The 23166-nt window shown below is 43.6% G+C and overlaps 1 protein-coding gene across 2 annotated transcripts; it reads left to right on the top strand.

Annotated features, from left to right (window-relative positions):
- The first annotated feature begins 1962 nt into the window (after positions 1-1962).
- LOC310842655 (interferon-induced GTP-binding protein Mx2-like) lies at positions 1963-22259 on the top strand. Of its 2 annotated transcripts, none has more exons than XM_083734770.1 (14): positions 1963-2329; positions 6625-6922; positions 9934-10126; positions 10626-10763; positions 13012-13166; positions 13455-13593; positions 14163-14361; positions 14937-15015; positions 15144-15266; positions 16539-16680; positions 17602-17760; positions 18142-18218; positions 20043-20261; positions 20815-22259. In XM_083734770.1, exons 2-14 carry the CDS (start codon positions 6656-6658, stop codon positions 21043-21045), a joined length of 2121 nt encoding a protein of 706 aa, XP_083590896.1. In that variant the 5' UTR covers positions 1963-2329; positions 6625-6655; the 3' UTR covers positions 21046-22259. The 2 variants fall into 2 exon arrangements, with proteins under 2 accessions (XP_083590896.1, XP_083590897.1); XM_083734771.1 differs by lacking the exon at positions 1963-2329 and adding an exon at positions 3057-3180.
- The last annotated feature ends 907 nt before the right edge of the window (positions 22260-23166 follow it).

Genomic DNA, 23166 nt, shown 5'->3' with positions numbered 1-23166 from the left:
AAAGGTAAAGGTACCCCTGCCCGTACGGGCAAGTCTTGCCAGACTCTGGGGTTGTGCGCCCATCTCACTCAAGGGGCCAGCGCTGTCCGAAGACACTTCCGGGTCACATGGCCAGTGTGACATCGCTGCTCTGGCAAGCCAGAGCTGCACACGGAAACGCCGTTTACCTTCCCGCTAGAAAGCGGTCCCTATTTATCTACTTGCACCCGAGGGTGCTTTCAAACTGCTAGGTTGGCAGGCGCTGGGACCGAGTAACGGGAGCGCACCCCGCCGCGGGGATTCGAACCGCTGACCTTTCGATCGGCAAGCCCTAGGCGCTGAGGCTTTTACCCACAGCGCCACCCGCGTCCCAAACTTCTATTTACTCTCCTGCAAAACCAATCAGTGATTGGTTTGGAGCTATGGAGTTCCCCAGAGAATTTATTAGCTGGTTCTAATAAAGCTATTATACAACTTAGTTTTGTACTGAGTTTTCATCTCTCAACTGAACCAGCACAGGCTACTTGCTACCTGTTTTCTGAGCTTGTCTCTGGCTAAGTCAAAAACCAGCTTTGTCTGTTCTGCTAGGGAGTGGCTGTGGTCAACCAGCGACAACAGGATTCACACAGAAAACAGATAGCTTGTGGTCTGCCAATTTGCCTTCCCACCCCCAAAAAATGGCCCAAAATACCCCTCACCCTACCTTGAGATAACTGCAGGCTGCATTGTTTTAAATGTTGCTGGCTATTAGATATGAGAGTTAATAGTTTCAGTTGGTTTAATTTAGCCCTTGCTTGGCTCCTTGGCTGAAATGGAATGATTTATGTACATTAAGACTCCTCAGAACCTTTTAAAAAGTATAATAATAATCCAAAAAACAACATTCAAGGACAATGTGGTGGTTAACAGTAGGAAGTGGAGCAAAGACCGAATGGAACAGTCAAAAGGACAGCCCTGTGTGGGGATGAGAAAGTGGTATATGAAGTGTGTGTAAGAGTGCGAGGCAGAGAAACAGACTATTAAGGGATGTTGCAAGAGAGTGAACAATGACGTAGGGGTGTGTGAAATCGACTTCCCTAAATCAGTGGAGATCTGATTTCGCAAGCTTGATGTTAGCTTAGTGACTTTTTTATAGTGACTTACCATTGAAACTCTTTAATTGGAATGTCTGTAAATGTTTTAAGATCTGAAGAAGCCATAAGATCCAGGGCAGCACACAGATACAACATTTAAAAGCAAAAACACAGTAAAAAAGTTTTAAAACTGAACAGTCTAAGAATAATTACAATTAAAGAGTTATAAAAATGGTCTTCCATCCAATGATGGGGTTGGCAGGCACAGTAGTATTCTCCAGCCACCAAATGCCTGGCTGAACAGGAATGTTTTCAACTTCCTCCTGAAAGTTAATAATGACAGAGACAAACATACCATACAAGCAGGTGGGTTCGGCCCAGTCAGCCAGCACAACCCCAACCATACCTACTCAAGCAAGTCCTATTGAATTCAGTGGGGCTTCTTCTCAGCTGTGTGGTGTTAGGATTGCAGTTTTAAGGAAACTGAATTTAGGTACCATTGGAATCAATGGGAAATATTGTCATGTCTTAAATCCCACGGATTTCTGTGGGAATGAAGTGCAGTGAAGTTGGGCCTGCAGCCACCTCCGTGCATCGAACCCCCATTGCATCTCTGTAACTGATTTATTTTAAAAATATGGATTTGTTAAATATGAACTATATGATGCTTGGATTGAACTGTATCACTATTTAGCAGGCTATCCGAGGCTGCCCCTGCTCTTATAGTCGGCCCCACTCGGGTGGGGTGAGGAAGCATCTCTGCAGTGTTTGTGGGTTTTTCTTCCATCTGAGGCTCTTCCAGCTCAAGCGCGCAAGATATTTCCTGATCCAGAGCCTACTGCACTTACGTTGGGCGGGGCCAGCTTTCCTGCACCCCAAACCTACAAAGAAGGCGGGGGGGGGGGGGAATAAGAAGGTAAAGATGCAGGGATCAGGCGTAAGGCCCGCTTCGTCCGGCATCCGGCCCCAAGGTGCCTTCTGGGAAGCTCGCCAGCAGGATCCGACCACAGCTGCGCTCTCCCCGCTGGCGATCCAGGGAACTTAGTTGCTACGCCGGGCACCATCCTCTCCCCTCCCCGCTTTCCTTTCTGCCCAGATTTTACTTTAAAGTTTCGTTTCCCCAGATTTTGTCCCGGGGAAGAGGCGGGGCGAGGCATGATGCTAAATTGCCGGCCCGGAGATCCAGAGGAGACTGGCTCGGAGTCGCTTCGGTGGACGCAACAGCCAGAGATCCGGCAGCGGGACAGATCGCCACCCAAGATCTCCGCTCCGTAAAGGTGACGTTTCCCCTCGACCCTTCCCACGCCTTGCTGTTAACCGAGTGATAGGCAAACAACCTTACAGGAGAGATTTCATTTTATGCCGCAAGAGGGCGAGCGACGCTGGCTGCGGCTCCGCCTTCCCTCCTGGAAGAGCCGAAAGGCTTCGCTCGGTCCTTGGAGGCGCTTCAGCCTTTCCATTTAATGGGGCGAATAAAGGCTTCGTGGGGAGGGAGGGAGAGAGGGGCCATGTTCTCGGGCCCCTGGCTTGGGGAGGAAGGGCGGCGTTAATTGGCCCCATTGCGCTCTACCTTCGCGCCCCAGGACGCAGCAGGTGGGCAGCGTACCGCCCGAAGTCCTGTTGGATACGGGGGTGGGAGGGTTACTCTCGGGGAACCGAAATTGGGATTAAGAAAGGGGGCGTGGGATTTTGGTTAGGGGGCGCAGACCCTCAGATTCGTATTGCTTTTTATTGATGGGGGGGAACTGCCCCCTTGGCTACGCCAGGGAAGGGGGCTCAGTTCCCTCAGGCAGGCACGCGGAGCTCCACAAAACAGCCTGGGGGACGCAGTCGGGTTGTCGTTCTTTCCCGGTCCTGTAGCCCAGCCCAGAAGTGATGCTCCGCTCCGGGCTAGTCAGGCTGTCCGGTTCAGAGAGGCGGTGTTTTGTGAGGGAAGACTGATGGCGCCCCTTGTGGCAGACGCGAATAGCGCTGAAGCCCCTTTTGGCACCTGATAGGAACGCTCCTTGTAGTTTTGGGCGTTGGCTGGTTCTTGTTTGGAGCCGCGCTGAAAGGTTCCTGTTCCAGGCAGATGCAGAGCTTGATACCCCCTTGGTGTGGGGAAGAGCTGAGGATGGAAGTGTCAGGTGTGGGTGAACGCTCCAGAATATATTATTATTATTATTATCATTGCTGCTGTTGTTATTCATTTCTATTGTTAGGTTTATATACCACCCTTCATCAAAAGATCTCAGGGGGGTTCACTTTCAGGTGGCCCCCAGGCTTTTAAAGGTTCTCTAACCATGTTTTAAGAGAAAGTAATAATCTGAGCAATCCTGCTCATAGTTGTGTATAGGACCACAAACTAAATATAAAGCAGGAGATTTGCATTCAGGACCTCCCATGTTTGTTTGCTCCATCAGCTGCTGTAATGAAAACAATCAGATTAAAAACTGCAGCTTTGGGAAGGGGGTAAGGTATACTTCCCCACAGTTCTCTCAGTTAAAATCCCCCTTCCAGCAAAGCTGCCGTGTTTACCCCTGTAGGGCAGACAGCAGCCGTGTATGTAAAGTTGGAGAAAGGGGCAGGGGAAAGGGGAATTAAAGCCCCTCCACCTGTGTCATGATCTTGATCTGATTCCCCTCTCCCTCCTACACACACGACTGGTTTTCTGTCTAAACATTTGTTTTCTAAAACATGGGAGAACTTCCTTAGTGTAAGAATGGCACAAGAAAACCTGGGGACATTGCCATTTTATCAGATTTCGCTTACTGTAAATGGAAGGATGCATCGCAGACAACAGATAAATGGGATACAAATCGAATTTTATACAATCACCAGGAACAGCAAAATATATTATACTATTCAGCTGCTTATCTTATGTTACTACAGTTACGTCATATGTGTTATGGATAATCATGCTGTGTTTTTGTTTTGTTTTTCAACTTTGAATTAAATGTTGCAGTAATCAGACCATAAGATAATCATTTGAAACACATGCCAGGACATCTTTCATTTTTCTGATACGTATGTCAGGAGAGTCAGCTTGCACCTTTGTGTCATAGACATTATGAACATGATACAAAGAGCAAAATATTTATACAGTAGCTGACAAAAAAAACCCAGGCGCACGAGTTTATTCCTCAAACACACTGGAAAATGACAAAAGTTGGAAGAGGATTTTGGCAAGTTACTAAAATAGGGTTGCCTTTTAAATATCAGCTTGTCTAGCAGCTTTCTTTGCATTACATGGAAGTCTGCCATTACACATATTAGAGCATTTTTGCACAACTCTGTTCTTGTGGTTAGAGCAGAATATGAATCAAACACTTCCGTCCTTTATTTCACACACAGTCAGCTGTCAATTATCTAGAAGTCTAGGCCTCATTGATTTCGTTAACATTTTTTTAAAGTGTGGGAGGACATCATCACTTAGCAATTAGCAAATTCTTGAGAGAACTGGCAAACTAGGAACTAGGAAACAGTGAAAATTATGTATTGAGAAACGACAACAGGGAAGAAGGTAGGAACCTGCCACCTAGTGGACAAATACGGAATTATTGACATTGCTTTTAAAATCGTACACAAAATCTACAGTAGGACAATACAGTGGTACCTTAGTTCTCGAACGGCATAGTGGGCGAACAAATCGGCTCCCGAACGCCACAAACCTGGAACTAAGTGTTCCGGTTTGCGAATGTTTTTTGGAAGCTGAACATCCATTTCAGCTGTCGGCATTGCTTCTTGGGCCAATCAGCCAATCAGAAGCTGCGTCTTGGTTTTCGAACATTTTGCAAGTTGAGCGGACTTCCAAAATGGATTGAATTCAAGAACCATGATACCACTGTACCTTTACTAAGCCTACCAGGTATTGGATATTCCCCTAAAGTGGATTTAGGATTTTTTTTCTTATGGGCCAACATGTTTACTTTTGCTTTTTCAAATGCCAGGAGCTCTATACACAAGTGGGTTCCCTGCCTTTTCTGCAGGGCACACAATGTGTGTGGTTTGTACAAAGAGGGTTCTAGAAGGTTTCTTCTTGTTGTGATCGAAGGTTTATTTCTATGTGAAAGAAACAGGAAGAAGGTTTTGGATGTTTGGGTTATTTCTCTGGGAAGCTGAGTACAGCTGGTTTCAACAGGTTTTGTTGTTCATTCTGTCAAGGTCATACTGACTAATATAGTAAGGCCAGGAGGAGCCTGGGTCTCACTCACTTTCACTTCTGTCTTTGTTCTAGTGTTCTGTTTCTGTATGCTGTAGTGTTAAGGTTTAGTCTTACTAAGTTTGTAAGTTTTATTTTAAGTGCTGCAACTGGATTTTTATGGACTGTGCCAATCCCAATTGTTTTGGATTTGTGACCATTTGTGCTCATTTGCCTTCAGTACCAGTAAAGCTCTGGTGGATGAAGTACAATTGCCTCTGGTCTGTTTTTTGGAAACTCTGCTGTACGTGTTTAAGTTTTTTCCTCCAGTGCTAATGCGACAGTGACAACCTGGTTGATACCCTCAGCCTTGGAGCAGGTGCTTCGTCACAATCTGAAATCCTATGGGCACTGGCCAGCTGACAAGAGTAGCAGTGAGTGAAGACAGGAGTTCTTTGCTATCTTCTGCTACTTCAGAATAGTGGTAGTGGTGGTAGTGAACACAGCTGACTTTGAATTTCCGTTTATATTTATACTTTATGCTTGTGGGTTAAGAGCCGAAACCTGGAAATCCTTCATTTGCATCTCTACTCCTTTCTTCTTCTTCTTCTGATGCCTTAAAGACTTAATGCATTTATTGTGGCATAAGCTTTCAAGGACTGCAGTCCTCTGTATCAGTTACACAAAGTGCTGTCTTGACTAGGAGGACGGATAGCACTTCACGCACCTGCTGTTGACTGCAGTCTGTGAAGCTTATGCCATAATACACTTATTCATTTGTATTTATGGTGCAACAGGAACTCTTGTTTTTGCTGCAAAAGACTTAACATGCCTAGCCCTCAAGAAAAGGGAAAATACATTATTGCAGACAGGCACATGGTGAGGGGGGAAAATACACACAGTGACATTTTTTAAAAATCCAATTTATTTAAATGAAAGGATATGCAAGCTTGCAAAAGCAGAACTTGTTTGCACAGGACTCTTCCTTTTGAGCTTTCCCTTTTGTCTGGATCTGAGAGAGCAGAGTTTTATAGTTCTAGCCTTAGAGTTTTTTAATTCAGCTTGTATAGCATTCTGACCTTACCTGGAAGTAAACCCTATGGTTTACAGTGGGACTTGCTTCCAAGTAAACCACATAGGATTGCACTGGAAGTGTATTAAATATTGAACCATTGTTGGATAAAGATATTATGCAGATTGACAGCTATCTTGCATTAAGATGGAATGTAAAATGCTATGCAGATGTTATCCTTTCCTTCTGCTTATTTAAATAGTTGAGAATAGTGGAGACAAACATTCTAATGTATCTCCTGCTTCCAGATCTCCATAAATATGTGCCTGCCCCATTTTCACCTACCCACATCCACAGTTCCAATCCAGCCCCCATCACTTAAGCTTAAGAAAAGCTTTGAGCTTTTCTTATTGTTGGCAAAATGTCTAATATCATTTCAGGAATCAATAAAGGAAAGTCCCAGATAACTAAATGTTCAAGTCCTCTTCGTGGCGTGAGTCTCCATCTGACCGGCGCACTCGGAAAATTCTGAACAGACACTCTTCAGATAAGGAGATGGATAACCTATGGAATCTGCAACGAAATGGGACTATAGACACCATCTCATCACTGTTACGAGAAGAAGCTAAACCTATACCATACTTTGCTACACCAAATGTATGTGTTCCAGGCTTTGTGTTCAGTCCCATAAAAAAAGAGGATGTGGATCAACTGGGAAAACAAAACCAACCTAATAAAGTAAGTCTTTTGAGTTAATATGCACCTTGTTAGCAATGAAATCCTGCAATTTAGAGCCAACCTTTTACTCAAGGTTGTGCATTCTTGACACTAAACAAATCTAGGATTGTATGCCTCAGAAATCCAGATTACTGGCCAAGAAAATCTGAAATATGTAAATTATGTGGGTCTGCATAATTACTCTTATTTTCTGAAATTTATCCTGCTGCTTCTCCCTTGAGCCCTTGCCATACCTTGGAAGCAGAACGCCTTGCAAGTCGAGCATTTTGGCTCCCGAACGCTGCAAACCCGGTGAGTGTTCCGGTTTGCGAACGTTCTTTGGAACCCAATCATCCTGTGCGGCCTCCAATTAGCTGCAGGAGCTCCCTTGGTTTCCGAATGTTTTGGAAGTCGAATGGACTTCCGGAACGGATCCTGTTCGACTTCCGAGGTACGAATGTACTGGATATCTTACTCAGCCACCCCTCTGGCTTTGGAGAGTTTAACAGGTGTTGCCCCCACACTCTCAAGAGTATAGGCTCCTAGCCATAAGAGCCTGTGTGAGGGTTCAGGGAGCAGGTGTTGGAACAGGACCCATTACAAGACTAGTAGGGGAAGGAAGGATGGATGGAGAGGGGAAACCACAAGGGAGGCCACTGTCTGCCTCTCTAGAGAGCCAGTTGTCTTGAGTGAGAGGGAGTCTTTTGCATGGGAACTAACCTGCCTGGTGTGTTGTCTCTTTCTGGAAGGAGACTGGCTATGAATCAACTACATTAGTGACATTTGAGAATGATAGTGAACACAAATTCTGCTCATGGTCCTGTTGGGATATTCTAGTTGCTAGGCAATGGAAAATTTCTCCAGCAACAGGTGTCCTTATCAGGGCATGTGATCAAGGAAGTCTGGGTCAGTGTAAATGACTACAGTCATACCTCAGAAGTCGAAAGGAATCCGTTCTGGAAGTCTGTTTGACTTCCAAAATGTTCTGAAACCAAAGTGTGGCTTCTAATTGGCTACAGGAAACTCCTGCAGCCAATCAGAAGCTGCGGAAACCCTGTCGGATGTTCAACTTCCAAAAATAGTTCGCAAACCGGAACACTCACTTCCAAGTTTGTGGCGTTCGGGAGCCAAAACATCCAAGAACTAAGTGGTTCAAAAACCAATGTGCAATTGTATGTGAATGAGTCAGCATTAGGTTTCTGGCCAGATGGCTAAAAAGAGAAAAATATGATGTTGCTTTATTTGCTTTGTTCATTAATGACCAGTGTAAAGTTTTGTAAATAACATATACTGTATTTTTCGCTCTATAACACACACCTGACCATAACACGCACATCGTTTTTAGAGGAGGAAAACAAGGGAAAAAACATTCTGAATGAAACAGTGGATGTATCATTTTTGTGCTTCATGCTGTGGCCACAGACATGTGATCTGATGGTGAATTTGGGGTGACCCAATGCAAAAATCCTGAGAATCCCTGTGGATCCATGCTTTGTAACCACGTTTTTGCACCATTGCAGCCCCAGGCAACAGTGGGTGTGTGATTTTTGGGGGGCAGGCTGTAGCCATGGACATGCTATGTGCTCTAATGGTGAATTTGGGCTGACCCAATGCAAAGATCCTGAGGATCCATGTGGATCCATGCTTTGTAACCACGTTTTTGCACCATTGCAGTCCCAGGCAACAGTGGGTGCGTGATTTTGGGGGGGCAGGCTGTAGCCATGGACATGCTATGTGCTCTGATGGTGAATTTGGGCTGACCCAATGCAAAGATCCTGAGGATCCATGTGGATCCATGCTTTGTAACCACGTTTTTGCACCATTGCAGCCCCAGGCAACAGTGGGTGCGTGAGTTTTGGGGGGCAGGCTGTAGCCATGGACATGCTATGTGCTCTGATGGTGAATTTGAGGTGACCCAATGCAAAGATCCTGAGGATCCATGTGGATCCGTGCTTTGTAACCACGTTTTAAGTGGGGAGGGAAGGAAAAATATAGAAGGGACAAGGAGCACGAGAGGGGTGTGCGGAGAAGCAGCTGGCTAAGAATGCAGGAGAGGGGTTTAAAGGGGGGGGGGGAAGGAAGGCAAAAGTCCACCCACCCACTCAAGCCAGCCCTCCCTCCCTCCCTCTCTCTCTCTCTCTCTCTCTCTCTCATCTGCATGTTTTCTGCTGCCTGCCGAGTCCCCAGACGCAGCAGCAGCAGCACCGGAGCACGGACGCTCTGCTTTCCTCTCTACTTGCCTGGAGGGGAGGGGTTGCCTCTTTGTTCCGTCTGAGCAAACAGCAACCGAAACAGAACAGGGTGGGCAGTAAGACCCTGAGGCAGAATGCAGGAAAGCAGCAGCCTCCTCTCCCCCGTGACGGCGCAATATGATTTTTGCCTGATTTTTGCCATGCACTTAGGACAAACGGCTCCAGGGACCACACATTCGCTCTATAACACGCACAGACATTTCCCCTTACTTTTTAGGAGAAAAAATCTGTGTGTTATAGAGGGAAAAATACAGTACTCTGAGAAACAGGACCAGATTATGTTTATTCCTGTAGTGGGAATTTCACTAAGAGATAACTGGAATGCTTCTGATGCTATAAAGAAGTAAAAGATGCAGAAAAACCTTTCTGTAAAAAGGAACTCTTCTGCAGAAAGAAATGAAAACCCAAGAGTAAGATGCTCATGCACTAAAATGAAGTGCCTAGCCTGGTCTAGAACCAATGCTACTTTTTGTGGGTGTTCAGTGATCTTTTTGATCCAAGCTGCTCCTATGAGTGTCACTCAGTGTTTGAAATACAATTCTGGCTTAGCTTTACATCTGACCCAAGGGCGGTTCTTTTGTTTCTTCATTGTAATTTGTTCGAATGAAACAAGCCCCCACTTTAGACATAACTTCAGAGATTGTGTTTTGTGGTCCCATTTGCACTAAGGGAGGGAATTTCCCTATTCAAAGCAAACCATTAATCACGGCTCAGATGATGTATGAATAGAGCCACATACTAAAATGGAAGTGAACTGTGTATGTGTGTGTTTTTAACCAGAAACCAGAAAACTCCTTATTCAACCAATACGAAGAGAAGATCCGCCCTTGTATTGACCTCATTGATACTCTGAGAGCCCTCGGAGTGGAGAAGGACTTGGCATTGCCAGCAATTGCAGTGATTGGCGATCAGAGCTCAGGGAAAAGCTCAGTTCTGGAAGCTCTTTCTGGAGTCGCTCTTCCACGGGGCAGTGGTGAGAATTCCCGCCGGCTTTTCCTTCTGGGAAGCTTTGAGGATGTGCAAGTTCAGAGATTTTTTAACTTCAGTGTTCCTACTTTATAGAAGGCATCTTTATTTTCTAAAGTTACCTTCTCTTTGGTGTCTGCCTGCATTATTTTAACATCTCGGAGGGTTGGATACACTTCAAAGAAAGCAATGTTCCCAGTTAGAAGTCTCTCATTTCTGAGAAACTAAATTGATTTTTAGAAAGCTTGGTGTAATATTATCGGGGGGTGGGGAATGGCACTGTTCACCTATAAGGTTAAGTGCAAAGATTTTAAGATAGCTGTCTACATCTGCAGTATAGCTCAGATTATTTATGGAGGTCCATTTTAGGAGCTGATTTTGCCCTAGAACTAGGTGTCGTTTCATCATAATCCATGGGATTCTGCCTGTTTTTAGCAATCTTTAGGAAGTTTCTGTGAATCTGAATAACCTATACTTTTAATGAATTGGATTCTCTTCATGAACAGGCATTGTCACCAGATGTCCCTTAGAACTCAGGCTAAAAAAGCTGCAGCCTGGTGAAAAATGGAATGGGAAAATCAGCTACCTGGGAAAATATATGGAACTTGCAAATCCTTTAATGGTAGAAATAGAAATAAGAAAAGGTGAGTGTTGTGGTTTCCATTGTATTCAATAACAGATCATTATTTTCTTTCTTAATTTCCTTATGGTATAAATGAGAATACTTCTTCAACTATATTCTATGTATAGTCCCAAAACCAGTGATGAGGTTTACCAGACCAGAAAATTTAGGGTAATTTTGCACTGGATTTTTTTTAAAATTAAAATAAGGTTTCTTAGAAAATCTTACCCAATTTAGTGTATTTATTTTACAGTGGTGCCTCGCAAGACGAAATTAATTCGTTCCGCAAGTCTTTTCGTCTTGCGAGTTTTTCGTCTTGCGAAGCACGGTTTCCCATAGGAATGCATTGAAAATCAATCAATGCGTTCCTATGGAAACCGCCTTCAGACCAGGTTTGGGGACAGTCTGTCCCCCGACCTCTTCTGAAGGCCGACGGGGGGGGCGAAAGTCTTTGCTTCCCCCCCCCTTCCCGGGACAGCGGAGACTTCTCCGCTGTCCTGGGGCGATTTTAAAATGCTGGCGGGCAGCACGCCAGTATTTAAAAAACCCCGGGACAGCGGAGGACTTCTCCGCTGTCCGGGGCGATCTTAAAATGCTGGCGGGCGGCAGCGCTGCCACCCGCCAGCATTTTAAAATCCCCCCGGAAGGCAGGCAGGGGGGACAAAGACGTTTGCCCCCCACCCGCCTTCAGAAGAGGTCCAGAGGGCTCTCCAAGCTGCGGATAGCAAACTGCTGCCCCGCGCGAGGGGCGCTCTTAAGCAGAGCGCCCCTCGCGCGGCGCAGACATTCGCAGCTTGGGGAACCCTGCAGGACTTCCCCGCAGGGCTCTCCAAGCGGCGAGGGGCGCTCTGCTTAAGAGCGCCCCTCACGCGGGGCAGCAGGCTGCGCACCTTCCCCTCTGTTCCCGGACCTGTCCTGAAGGCTTGCGGTGGGAGGAGGGCTTTCCTCCCCACCGCCAACATTCAGAATGCTGTTCTGAATGTTGGCGGTGGGGAGGAAAAACCCTCCTCCCACCGCAAGCCCCGGGAACAGAGGAGAAGCCCTTCGCGCCTTCCCCTCTGTTCCCGGACCTCCCACCGCAAGCCTTAGGACAGGTCCGGGAACAGAGGAGAAGGCGCGCTGCGCTTTCCCACTGTCCCCGGAGATTTCCCTATGGGCTTTCGTCTTGCGAAGCAAGCCCATAGGGAAATTCGTCTTGCGAAGCCGCTAAAAAATCGGAAAACCCTTTCGTCTTGCGGGTTTATCGTTTAGCGAGGCATTCGTCTTGCGGGGCACCACTGTACTTGTATTTAGCAAACAAAGCTTAACACTTGAGAACAATGAAGCTTCTCACATTGTATTTGACATTGATTGTCACAAATGAACTTACGAACTTATAGAAAGCGCACTGGATTTTTTTCCATTCCACATTGCTGGCCAAATATCTTCAATGGCTAAAGTTTGGGAGATGTGGAAGCAAATGCATTGCTGAAATCAAATGATGGCTCTTACATGGCTTCTATAGTATTCTTTTAACCTTCCCCAGCTTTCCCAATTGCTGTCCTTCAGCAGGTTTTTTTCTTAGGTGGGGGGGGGAGAGTCTTGTGGGCATTGTGGTGTCACAGATGCCCCATGAAGGGGTCCCAGGTCTGCAATGATTGGCAGCTGCTGTTTAGAAGATTCAGGCAGAGATGTTCCCCCCAGCTCTTCTCTCCCTGGAGATGGTTCAGAGATTGAACCATGGGTCTTTCTGTATGCAAAAAACAACAGCCCTTAAAAATAAAACTGCACCATTGGAAACCAGAATTAACTTTTACATGAAAATTTATAACAGTTCCGTTAACACTGTTTGATAAACATAGCCATATTAACCTTTCCAGTCTCAGAATTATAAGAAGATACAGTCATACCTCGGGTTGAAATTGCTTGAGGTTGAGCACTTTCGGGTTGCGTTTCATGGCAACCCGGAAGTAACATAACGCGTTACTTCTGGGTTTCGCCGCTCGCGAGTGCGCAGACAGTCAAAATGATGACACACGCATGCGCAGAAGGGGCGAATCGCGGCACGCACAGCCGCGGGTTGCATTCGCTTCAGGATGCAAACGGGGCTCCGGAACGGATCCCGTTCGCATCCTGAGGTACCACTGTACTGATTTTCTAAAGAGTTTTCCTTCCTGCCAAGTTTGGCACCTGTGTTGTATAACAAATGGTAGCCAGAAGAGGCTGCCAGTCCTATGACATGAGTATCTGAAATGTTGATCTTAAAGTTTTTCTTGCTTTCTTTATTCCAGCTCAGAACATAATAGCTGGTGATGGAGTGGGCATTAGTGATAAACTAATTACCCTTGAAATTAGATCTCCTGAAGTTCCAGACTTGACTCTGATTGATCTGCCAGGGATTGCAAGAGTGGCTGTGGGTAATCAGCCGGTAAATATTGGAGATCAGGTAAAACACTAAATATCTTGCCCAAGAGAGCTTTCTCCATAAGTGTACTGCATTCCTTACTAGGTTTCTGCTCCTTTCCTGCTGCCTCTTGCAAGCTCCCAGTCCTGGTGCTTTCTGCCTGCCCCCTAAACTGGCAACCCCAGTCCTCTTTCAGCCTTGCATCTTGCCCAGTATATGATCCTGCCTTGATTCCTGTACTAGCTTCAACTTGGCCTAGGCAACTTTCTATCAAACAGTGAAACAACTATACAGTAGCTCTAACAGCAGTTCTGTTTGTCTTCATTGCAGATCAAAAAGCTGATTAAAACATTTATTGATAAACAAGAGACAATAAATTTAGTGGTGGTTCCAAGTAATGTTGATATTGCCACAACAGAGGCACTGAAAATGGCCCAGGAGGTGGATCCAAATGGAGAGAGAACGCTTGGTAAGGAGGCAAAATAATTCTCCTTAACTTTGATAATCTTGCACTGTTGAAATGAGAACGTGCTTTTCAGATCCCGGAATGTCAGTATTTGTAGGTTGTTGTTGCTTTAAATGGTTCATGGTCACTATTTGTTTAGTTCCTTAGGTATTCTTTATTTATCTCACTAACCCACATGAAAACATGTCTTTCCTTTTTTCCTCATCATGAAGACAAGCCAAAGGTCCCCAGTTCTATATAGGGAGTTTTGCTGGAGTGGACTTTATTCAGCACTGGCAATGGGACAACATACTTCATCGTACCTGAAAGTTAGCTTAGGGAATTCAGGGGAAGTGGTGGTTTCTCCATAATGTTTCAGTTGGCCCTGGTTCAAAGACATAATATTTTGCTTAATTCTACTGCAAGAAAGTAGAACTCTTTGGCCTGCATGATGGTTTTTGAGCCCCTGATTTTGCCAATGCAGACAAGATGATTTCTATACAAGTGTGAACAGTCCTTCAATTGTGCGTCACCTTTGCCATTTTGTATTATGTTGGTTTTTTTCCTAATGTCTTTCCGTATTTCATCCCAAGGGATCGTGACAAAGCCTGACCTGATGGACAGAGGAACTGAGGGGACAGTTGTGAACATAGTGAGAAACCAAGTCATTCCCTTGAAAAAGGGATATATGATTGTGAAATGTCGTGGGCAGCAAGATATCCAGTCCAACGTGACCTTGGCCTCTGCACTCCAGGAAGAGAGAGCATTTTTCGAGAAACATAAATGCTTTAGGTACTCATAGACTAGAGAGTGATTTTTAAGATAATAGTATAATTACAGTTACTTAAATGGCCTCGGTCCTATATACCTGAAGGAGCATCTCCACCTCCATCGTTCAGCCTGGACACTGAGGTCCAGTGCTGAGGGCCTTCTGGCGGTTCCCTTATTGCGAGTAGTGAGGTTACAGGGAACCAGACAAAGGGCCATCTCAGTAGTGGCGACTGCTCTGTGGAATGCCCTCCCATCAGATGTCAAGGAAATAAGCAACTATCCTATTTTTAAAAGACATCTGAAGGCAGCCCTGTTTAGGGAAGCTTTTAATATTTAATGCTGTATTGTTTTTAATACTTGATTGGGAGCCACCCAGAGTGGCTGGAGAAACTCAGCCAGATGAGCAGGGTATAAATTATTATCATTTTTATTATTATTATTGTTATTATTATTTTTAAATATTTATAAACCACACTTTTCACAGGAAGCAAAGTAATATTGTGTAAAACGTAATGCAACACTAAAAACATCAGTGAATTTAACTGCAATTGTTAGCATCAGATTTTCTAGTAAACATTTTCTTTGTTCCCATACAGTATCCTTCTACAGGAAAAAAAAGCCACAGTCCCCTTACTAGCCGAGAAACTGACAAGCGAGCTTGTGGAACACATTTCCGTAAGTTAGCAAAATGACACTTTAAAAACAACAACAATGAAACATCAACCCCAACGTTTGTTTCTTTACTCATTACAAGTTTTCCCCCCAGCACCATATACATCTTTTCTTTTCTTTTTTCTTTTTAGAAATCTTTGCCCACTTTAGAAGAGCAAATAAGATTTCAACTCCAAAAGACATATACTGAAATGCAGAGATACGGCAAAGCCGTGCCAAAAACCGATGGCGAGAAACAATATTTTTTAGCAGAGGTAAGTACACTGATGAGGACTCGTGCTAAACTTTTCTAGTCTTAATAGTGTTATGCAGACAACATATGTCAGTGTAAGAGTATGTGAGCCTTGGAGGCATCCAGGACCAGCAGCCAACGTAAGATAAGTCATGAATCTGTCTTTGCTGTAAATCGAAGATGCTTTTTGTCATTTGAGTTTCTGGCCTACCTCACTCTGTGTACAACCCATTCAGCTACTTTTCTGTTCTGCCTACTGGAAAGCTATGTATTGAGTTCATAAGGCGGAGAAAACTTAGTATAGTTATACACCAACAAAAACTGAAGTTAGTTTGTAACTCTATTCCCACTTACCTGGGAAGAAGCCTGATTGAACTCAGTGGTACTTCCTTCATAATGGATACCCATTTGAATTCTTACATACTTTGTCTCTTACATATTCTCAATTATTTTCTGGGATGAATACTTCCAGTGATTATGTTCAACTAATCTTAGGCCTCCTGTTTATTAAATAGTCATCCTGATTTGCTTGCACAAAGCTTACATGGTGGTTAGATATTGTCTAGTCTTCGCTGAGCGGTCATTCAGATTTATTGGTTGTTTATCCCGCACTTTTGGGGCATTTTCCCATCACTATCCAAAGTGGATTGTGCCAGAGTGCTTTAATTCACTTTCATTGCACAAACCTAAATTTCCAGTATTCTGTTTACTCTCTCCCACAAAATACTGACAATCTGGAGTCAACTATGACATATGCATTCTTTCTAATGTGAGCCATTCAGTTCCAAAATGATTACATTGCACATAGCTTTATGGAGGCAAGTTCTGGAACAAATTTTGGATGCTTTTTTTTAAAAAAATGGATGAATGTGTGTTTGTCTGCTTGGACACATTGCCTGTCAATTTGCTTGATCATTTTAACATTATGGACTTGCTGTCTGAGTTGAATTGATGTTTGCAACATAATTATTTATGTATTTCAGAAAATTTATATACTGCTTGATTGTAGGGGGGAAACTCAAATTGGTTTACAAAAAGATAAAAACAAATCTCTTTAAAAAAGTACACCATAATTAAAAACATACAACAAATTAAAGCCACAATAGAATAGACTAAAATAAATTAAAACTCATCAGAGCAGGACTTTCTAAATATTGCTAACATTGCAACAAAAATAACCACTCATTATCATTGCTGAAAAAACACTTTGTTCAGATTTGAAACATGCACAAATCAAATTGTCTTTATAATCAACAAACCTCACTGCATCTCTTTAAATTGTTTGCTTTCACAGAAAATCGAGCACTTTATTGCAGATGTTGGAAGCACAGTACAAGGAGAAGAAAGTGTGCCTGAAAATGAAGCCAGACTGTTTACCAAAGTTCGTAAAGAATTTCAGAAATGGGGCGAAGGAGTTGCTAGTAGTGGCTTCAAAAGTAAGTACGGACTACTCTGTGTCTAGAGCAGCTCCTGTTTTAATAGCATCACATGTCCCTTCTAAACTGAGTCTCCAGGATTAGAAATGGCTACCTTAAAATAAAAAGGTGTGTGCATTTAAAATAAATGCTGTACAAAGAACTTTGTTTTGAGGTAAGATGTTAAGTCCAGCTTATCCTTGTCTGGAGATTTTATCAACCTTAAATAGAAGGGACGATGGAGTAACAGACATGATTAGTTTTAAGCAGGATGCATCCTAAGATTTTGTGTTATCAGGCACCTGGGAAAAGCAGTGGAGGATCTTTGGTTGCTTTTAAACCAACTGCAAGGCTCCTAGTTCTATTAGAAACACATAGAATAGGAAGAAACATTTCAACCTCTATTTGGAACACCTTAATAAAATACGCTACTGATGCTGAATTTTGTTGCTGGATCACAAATCCCTTCACCTCTGACTATTGACCATGCTAGCTGAAAATTAACAGTGGAGAGCACTGTGTTAGTAGGGACCCCTGACAGTTAAGTCCAGTCACAAACAACTCTGGGGTTGCGGCACTCATCTTGCTTTACTGGCCGAGGGAGCTGACATTTGTCCGCAGACAGTTTTTCTGGGTCATGTGGCCATCATGACTAAGCCACTTCTGGCAAAACCAGAGCAGCGCATGGAAATGCCGTTTACCTTCCCGCTGGAGAGGTACCTATTTATCTACTTGCACTTTGACATGCTTTTGAACTGCTAGGTTGGCAGGAGCTGGGACCCCTGTGCTAATTTGGGGACTTCTGTAATGAAAAATGATGGTGTAAATTAAACAAACCTAAACCTATCCTGATTTCAAATAACTGCTTCCCAGGGTGATTTACTGAGCTTTCGTAAATCCGTGACAGGTTTTAGGGGTTTTAAAAAAATGTTCTTCCTGCAGTTCAAGAATCCCTACTCCCTGAGAAGTGGAAATTTGAAAATCAGTATCGTGGCAGAGAGCTTCCTGGATTTCTCAATTACAAGACGTTTGAGATGATTATAGGGAAATATATCACCAATCTAGAAATTCCAGCTGTTGATATTCTAACTAGAGTTACAGGTAAGTCCATTTATTAAATTCAGTTTTCTGGCTACTGGGACAGTGTAAGTTGTTTTAAATCATTTTAAATGTTGCAGTTGTACCCGCCATAGGACTTTAGGGTGAAAGGTGGGTAATAAAGGGGATTGATTATACATAACATAAAAATATGAAAGGGGTTTTCAAATACTATCTATATATAATAAAAGTAAGTGATTTTGCTTGAGCTGTGAAACCTCCAACATTTATATTTTCGTAAAAGGGCTGTAGGAAAAAATGAATGGAATTGTTAATGGTTTGGGTGTATGCAACATTTTTACCAAAATACGTGTGAGAAAACAATAAATTATTTTTCTACACAGATTCTGATCATTTGGTGTATTCTCTCCCCCCCCCTTTCAGAAATAGTGCGTCAAGGTTTTATGGCGATTGCTAAAAGCCATTTTGAAGGATTTCATAATCTTCATTCGGAAGCCAAGGTAAGAACAACATGGTGCAGATTCAAACTCTCTTGGATGTGTGGAGCTGCTGGCAGGGAGACAATGCTTCCTGAGCTCCCCCATTCATAATCTAAACATGATCATCAGAAAGGAGTGTCCCTGCCTGAAACCATCCTACTATCTGCTGTTAGCCAGCCGTGATTACATGTAATGATGGGCTAAACTATGGTTTTATTTTGGGAAAAATTCTTGGGATTTGTCCCTTTTCTAAAGAAAAAGCAGCTGTGGGGCCCACACCTGAAAGATGCTCACTGGGACTTATCACCAGTTTCCTGCTGAAAATTAGTCCCCTCCTTAGCAGTAAACAGTATAGAGGATAGAGTGCATCCCTCACCCAGTGGAAGAGCAGTTCTGGGTTGCTCACCCATGATTGCTTATTTTTCTTCAAAATAAACATGGGCAGATTTTAAAAAGTTATGATAATGTAACATTCAGTTGGCCCCAGGTACTGTCATAGTGGGACAATCCCCATTTGTTTTCTTTCTGTTATTTGTTGCAGTTAGTTTCTTTTTCCCCCTTTTTTCCCCGGATCACACCTATTGTATTCCAGCATCATGCTAAACTGCAGTTCAGTGAGACATGAATGATCCTCACTACCTCCTCGGCTGGTGGGCTCCCCCTCTTTCCCTCTGCTCCTTTTGAGCAGCTGGGAGGATGAGTTCATAGTATTTCATTTTTCAGCCATCCCTTCTTTCCCTGTGCTAATAACTTGCTTTACCCATTATTGATACCAGCTAGTGCCCAGTAATGCTTTGTTGGATATGGGCCCTAATTTCTGTGTAACTTGATATCAGCTTGCTGCTTCTTGTGATCTGTTTAACCATTGTTCAGAGGTTAGAATAAGTCTGCTATTTTCTGACTTGTTTATTTCATCTCATTTATCTCACTCTATCTTGGATTGTGCCATCTAACATGTGCCATCTTCTGGGCCTCTGGGCCTGTGCTATTCAACTGACCAGGTTGGGATGGGACTAGGTTCCCCCCTCTCTCTCCTGATCATGAATTGCTTGCTGCTGTAATGAAAAAAGTTGTGCCCTAATTATTATCCACACACTGGTCTAGTCTGTGTTGCTCCTTTGGTCCTTGGTGTGTGTCAAAATTGTGCATATACCACATGTTTGCATTTCTTCTTCTGCATCATTTTCCTTTTAATCTAGCTCTGCTGTTTGTAGAAACTGGATGGGCAGTGCTGAAAAAAAATTCACAAGCTGGAGGAGGGGTTGAAGTTTAGTTTTTCGCAAGCAGCTATCAAAAGCAACAGAACTTGTATGCAGTGAAGCAGAGTATTTCAGAGTATGAAATAAATTCAGTTCACAGAACCGGGTTTCTCTTGGTGCCCTACTCCCCCTGAAATGTTCAAATGTTAGGCACATAGACACTTTGTTGTACAGTGGTACCTCAGGTTAAGAACATAATTCGTTCTGGAGGACTGTTCTTAACCTGAGGTACCACTTTAGCTAATGGGGCCTCCCGCTGCCGCGCTTCTGTTCTCATCCTGAAGTAAAGTTCTTAACCCGAGGTACTATTTCTGGGTTAGCGGAGTCTGTACCCTGAAGTGTCTGTAACCTGAAGCGTCTGTAACTTGAGGTACCACTGTAGTCTTTTACACTGGAGGAGAGCTTGCAGAATAAGTGGATTTAGGGAGCTTGTGTGCAATATGTGGTAAAGGAAGGCAGTTTGAGATTAAAGCTCATGGGGAGTACGTGTGGGAGTGTTATATCCAGTGTCTCTATATGGAATAGTCAGATGTGATTTCTTCTATGCTACATCACTGGGAATGTCTGTTATTTTTGCCTTTCACAGAATAGAATTGAAAGTATTCTAGAGAAACAAGCAAAGGAAGCTGAAGCTATAGTCAATATCCAGTTTGCAATGGAGAAGACCTTATTCTGTCAGGACAATCACTACCAGTCATGCTTAAGAGCTGTAAAGGAAGCTGCAAGAGGGGGGGAAACCACAGCGATAGCTGAGGAAGGCACTGCAATCGCTGAAACAGCTTTTCATTTGGAGGCATACTTCAAGGTGAGTTACATGGCATTCCTGAACTTTACTCAGAAGTAAGTCCTGTTGAATTTGATGGGGCTTACTCCCAGAATTGCAGCCTCAAGTCACCAATATCATTTGTACCCATTTGACTCTGATTATAATTGCTAACAATATTGCATAGCAAATTAGATTGAACTGAGAGTTCATGATCACATTCATTCCAAGATACTCCTGGTTTATCATGAGCCTCATTTATAAATATGCTATTAAGTCAAAGGCTCCCACAAGGCGTGGGGAACACATGGCATCTTCAGTGCTGTGAGGTTATAATGCTAGCCTTCCTTGCCTGGCCCCCATGAGGCTCAGATGCCATTGTGGCCACCCAATGTTTTATCTCCAGCAGTGGGTATATTTTGCTCAGTCACAATTTTTCTCCGCTGCCATTATTCCACAATTATTTTCCCCCTCAAGCAAGACAGTGCTGGGTCACTACCCAAGTCTATCATTCTTTACCACTGCTCATTCAGAAACAGAATTACCAATATGTGGAAGTTACTAATTGCAGTGCATGCATCTTTTTTCATTTCAGACTGTAATCAAACGTCTCTCCTCCCAAATTCCCCTCATTATCCAATACTTCATCCTCAATAAATATGAATACAGGCTGAAGAATGAAATGATGCTGCTCCTGAGTCAAAGGGAGAATTTGAGCCTTCTGATCCAGGAGCGCACAGATGCTGCTGAACAGAGGCAGTTCTTGTCTGACCGCATTGATCGTCTGGTTCAAGCTCGGGACCACTTAGCAAGATTACTTGGCTAAAAACGTGTGCTTCTGCTGCTGCTTCCGGAAGGCTAGTGCGCTAGACAGCTTTTTGGTAGATTATATCTCTGTTACTTGCAGTTCGTGAATCTGGAAGAACTTTGCTTACTCGCAAACAACCCTTAGTGCCCTGCTGTGTCTTATGCATTAAACTTCTCAAGGACAAACTGCCTCACAGCCACTTTGACTTAGATTCCATCAGTTTGAATTGTTCAGGATAATGGAAGGAGGGAGCAATATACGCAGTGTTTTTTTGTTTTTTTTAAAGGAGTGTGGGTACTCATAAATTGATAAAAGTGGCAGCACAAAATGGTTGTAATGGGCAGCAAAAAACAGTGCTGTGTGGCTGAGTACTGTCACCCAAAAGGTGTTTATGCTGTTAAGCTCCATCAGAGGCAGATTTAGATTAGCTCAACCAGTTCCCCGTGCAAAGACCAAGGGGGTGCCTTCCCAAAGCCAGTAAGAGCTGGGGAGGCAGCGTGAGGCTGGCAGGGTTGTGGAGTCCTCCTGCCTCCTTCCCAGAAGCCTTTGGGAAGGGGGGGCGGGCAAGTCACATTTTAACCTATTATTTTTACAAGATTGCCATGCTCTTCATGCAAAATCACATATCTACTCTTGTGTGTTGGAGATGGGTGCATTAATTTCTGAATAGGGGATATCATGCAGTTTTATTGAAATCTGTTGTGGCCAAAGTACTTGGAATGGGATGCAGCCTTGAAGCTGCTTGTTCATCTGCTAATTATGTGTCCTTTTCTGCTTTTTTACTGTTTAGGTGTAGGTGTTTTTGTCCTTCTCATGAGTATTTTATGGGGACTGCATCTTGTTTATTTCTAAATGTGCCTTGGGGGCCAAAAAATATGGGGCAGGGAAGATTACTTCAGATGCACTAGGTTTCTGGGGCTTCTGCATAGAAAGTACTGGAAGTGGGTGATGCTTGTGGGTTGGAGTTTGTTCTCCGTGCAATGTCTGTATGAAGCCACGTAGGAATTTGGGTGACATCGAACTCTTGCACACACCAGTTGTTCAGGTCCTAAGTCAGATCATCAGTAATGATCCTTTGTGAACCACTCTTGCCTTTCTGGCAGCAGGCACAAACTTTTATTTTACCAGTGCTTCTTAAATGGTAGCGGAATTTGGTGTTCATGTGTAGGGCAGTAGTGTCTCCCGTTGGTTCTGTTGTATTTTTTATTGTACAATAAAAGGGGGAGAAACTATATTTTATGCTTCTTGTCTGGTTCTGTCATAATTCTCAAGCACCACCATCTTCGATTTTTTTCACACGGGCTTCAAAATAAGTGCCATGTTTAAAATGCTTTAAAAAAAAAAAAGCATTTTAATCTTTCCTTCTGCTACAGGCTCCTTTATAGTGGTGGTCGCTGTTCAACCTCCTAAGGTATCTTCTGCTGTATTTCCACCCAGCTTGCGCTGATGATGGAGGTTCCTGTTTTAAGCTTGTGTTTTAAAAATAATTATGCAGGAAAGGTTTTTACCATTCTACCCTGTTAGGCAGCCTCTGCCCCTCCAGATGTTTACGACTACTGCTCCTATAATCACCATTAGCCATGCTCTGTGGCTGATGGGAAATATGTTAAGGGGGTCACAGATTGCTTGGCCAGAATGTACCATCCTAATTCATGTCATGGTAAAGATCTAAAACAAGTTTCCAAATATGAATACAGTCATACCCTTGGATCCCAAACAAATTGGCTCCCAAAAGTGAGTGTTTCAGTTTTCAAAAGCTGAATGTTCAATGGGGCTTCCGATTGGCTTCTGGGAAGCTCCTGCAGCCAATCTGAAGCTGTGCTTTGGTTTCCAAACGTTTTGAAAATCAAATGGAGCTCCAGAACGGATTCCGTTCGATTTCCAAGGTACGACTGTAGTATCTTCAATAGACAACATTTTTGAGTAATGGAAAACATTGTTAATGTTGTGGGGGAAAGTCTGTTCTGCAGTTAATCTTCCTTAATTTACATTTTCAGGGAAAGTGGCCATACACATGCTGTATCATTCCCATTATCCTCATCCAGCAAGGACAGTGTGAAAAGAATGTTTGAAGCCCAAATATTCTCCAGTTGTAGGTGCCCATTTTTGCTAATGGTCCTACTATCACAAGAAACACAA

The sequence above is a fragment of the Podarcis gaigeae genome, assembly GCF_964106915.1.
Source record: "Podarcis gaigeae genome assembly, chromosome: 4".
NCBI lineage: Eukaryota > Metazoa > Chordata > Lepidosauria > Squamata > Lacertidae > Podarcis > Podarcis gaigeae.
The sequence above is the reverse complement of the archived record's forward strand: the minus strand, read 5'-3'. Positions and strand labels throughout refer to the sequence as shown.

Excerpts from the sequence above, each read along its gene's own strand:
- LOC310842655 (XM_083734770.1), top strand. The coding sequence starts at position 6,656 with ATGTTCAAGTCCTCTTCGTGGCGTGAGTCTCCATCTGACCGGCGCACT. Across the intron at positions 6,923-9,933 it reads AACAAAACCAACCTAATAAA|AAACCAGAAAACTCCTTATT; the intron begins GTAAGTCTTTTG and ends GTTTTTAACCAG. Across the intron at positions 13,167-13,454 it reads CGGTAAATATTGGAGATCAG|ATCAAAAAGCTGATTAAAAC; the intron begins GTAAAACACTAA and ends TCTTCATTGCAG.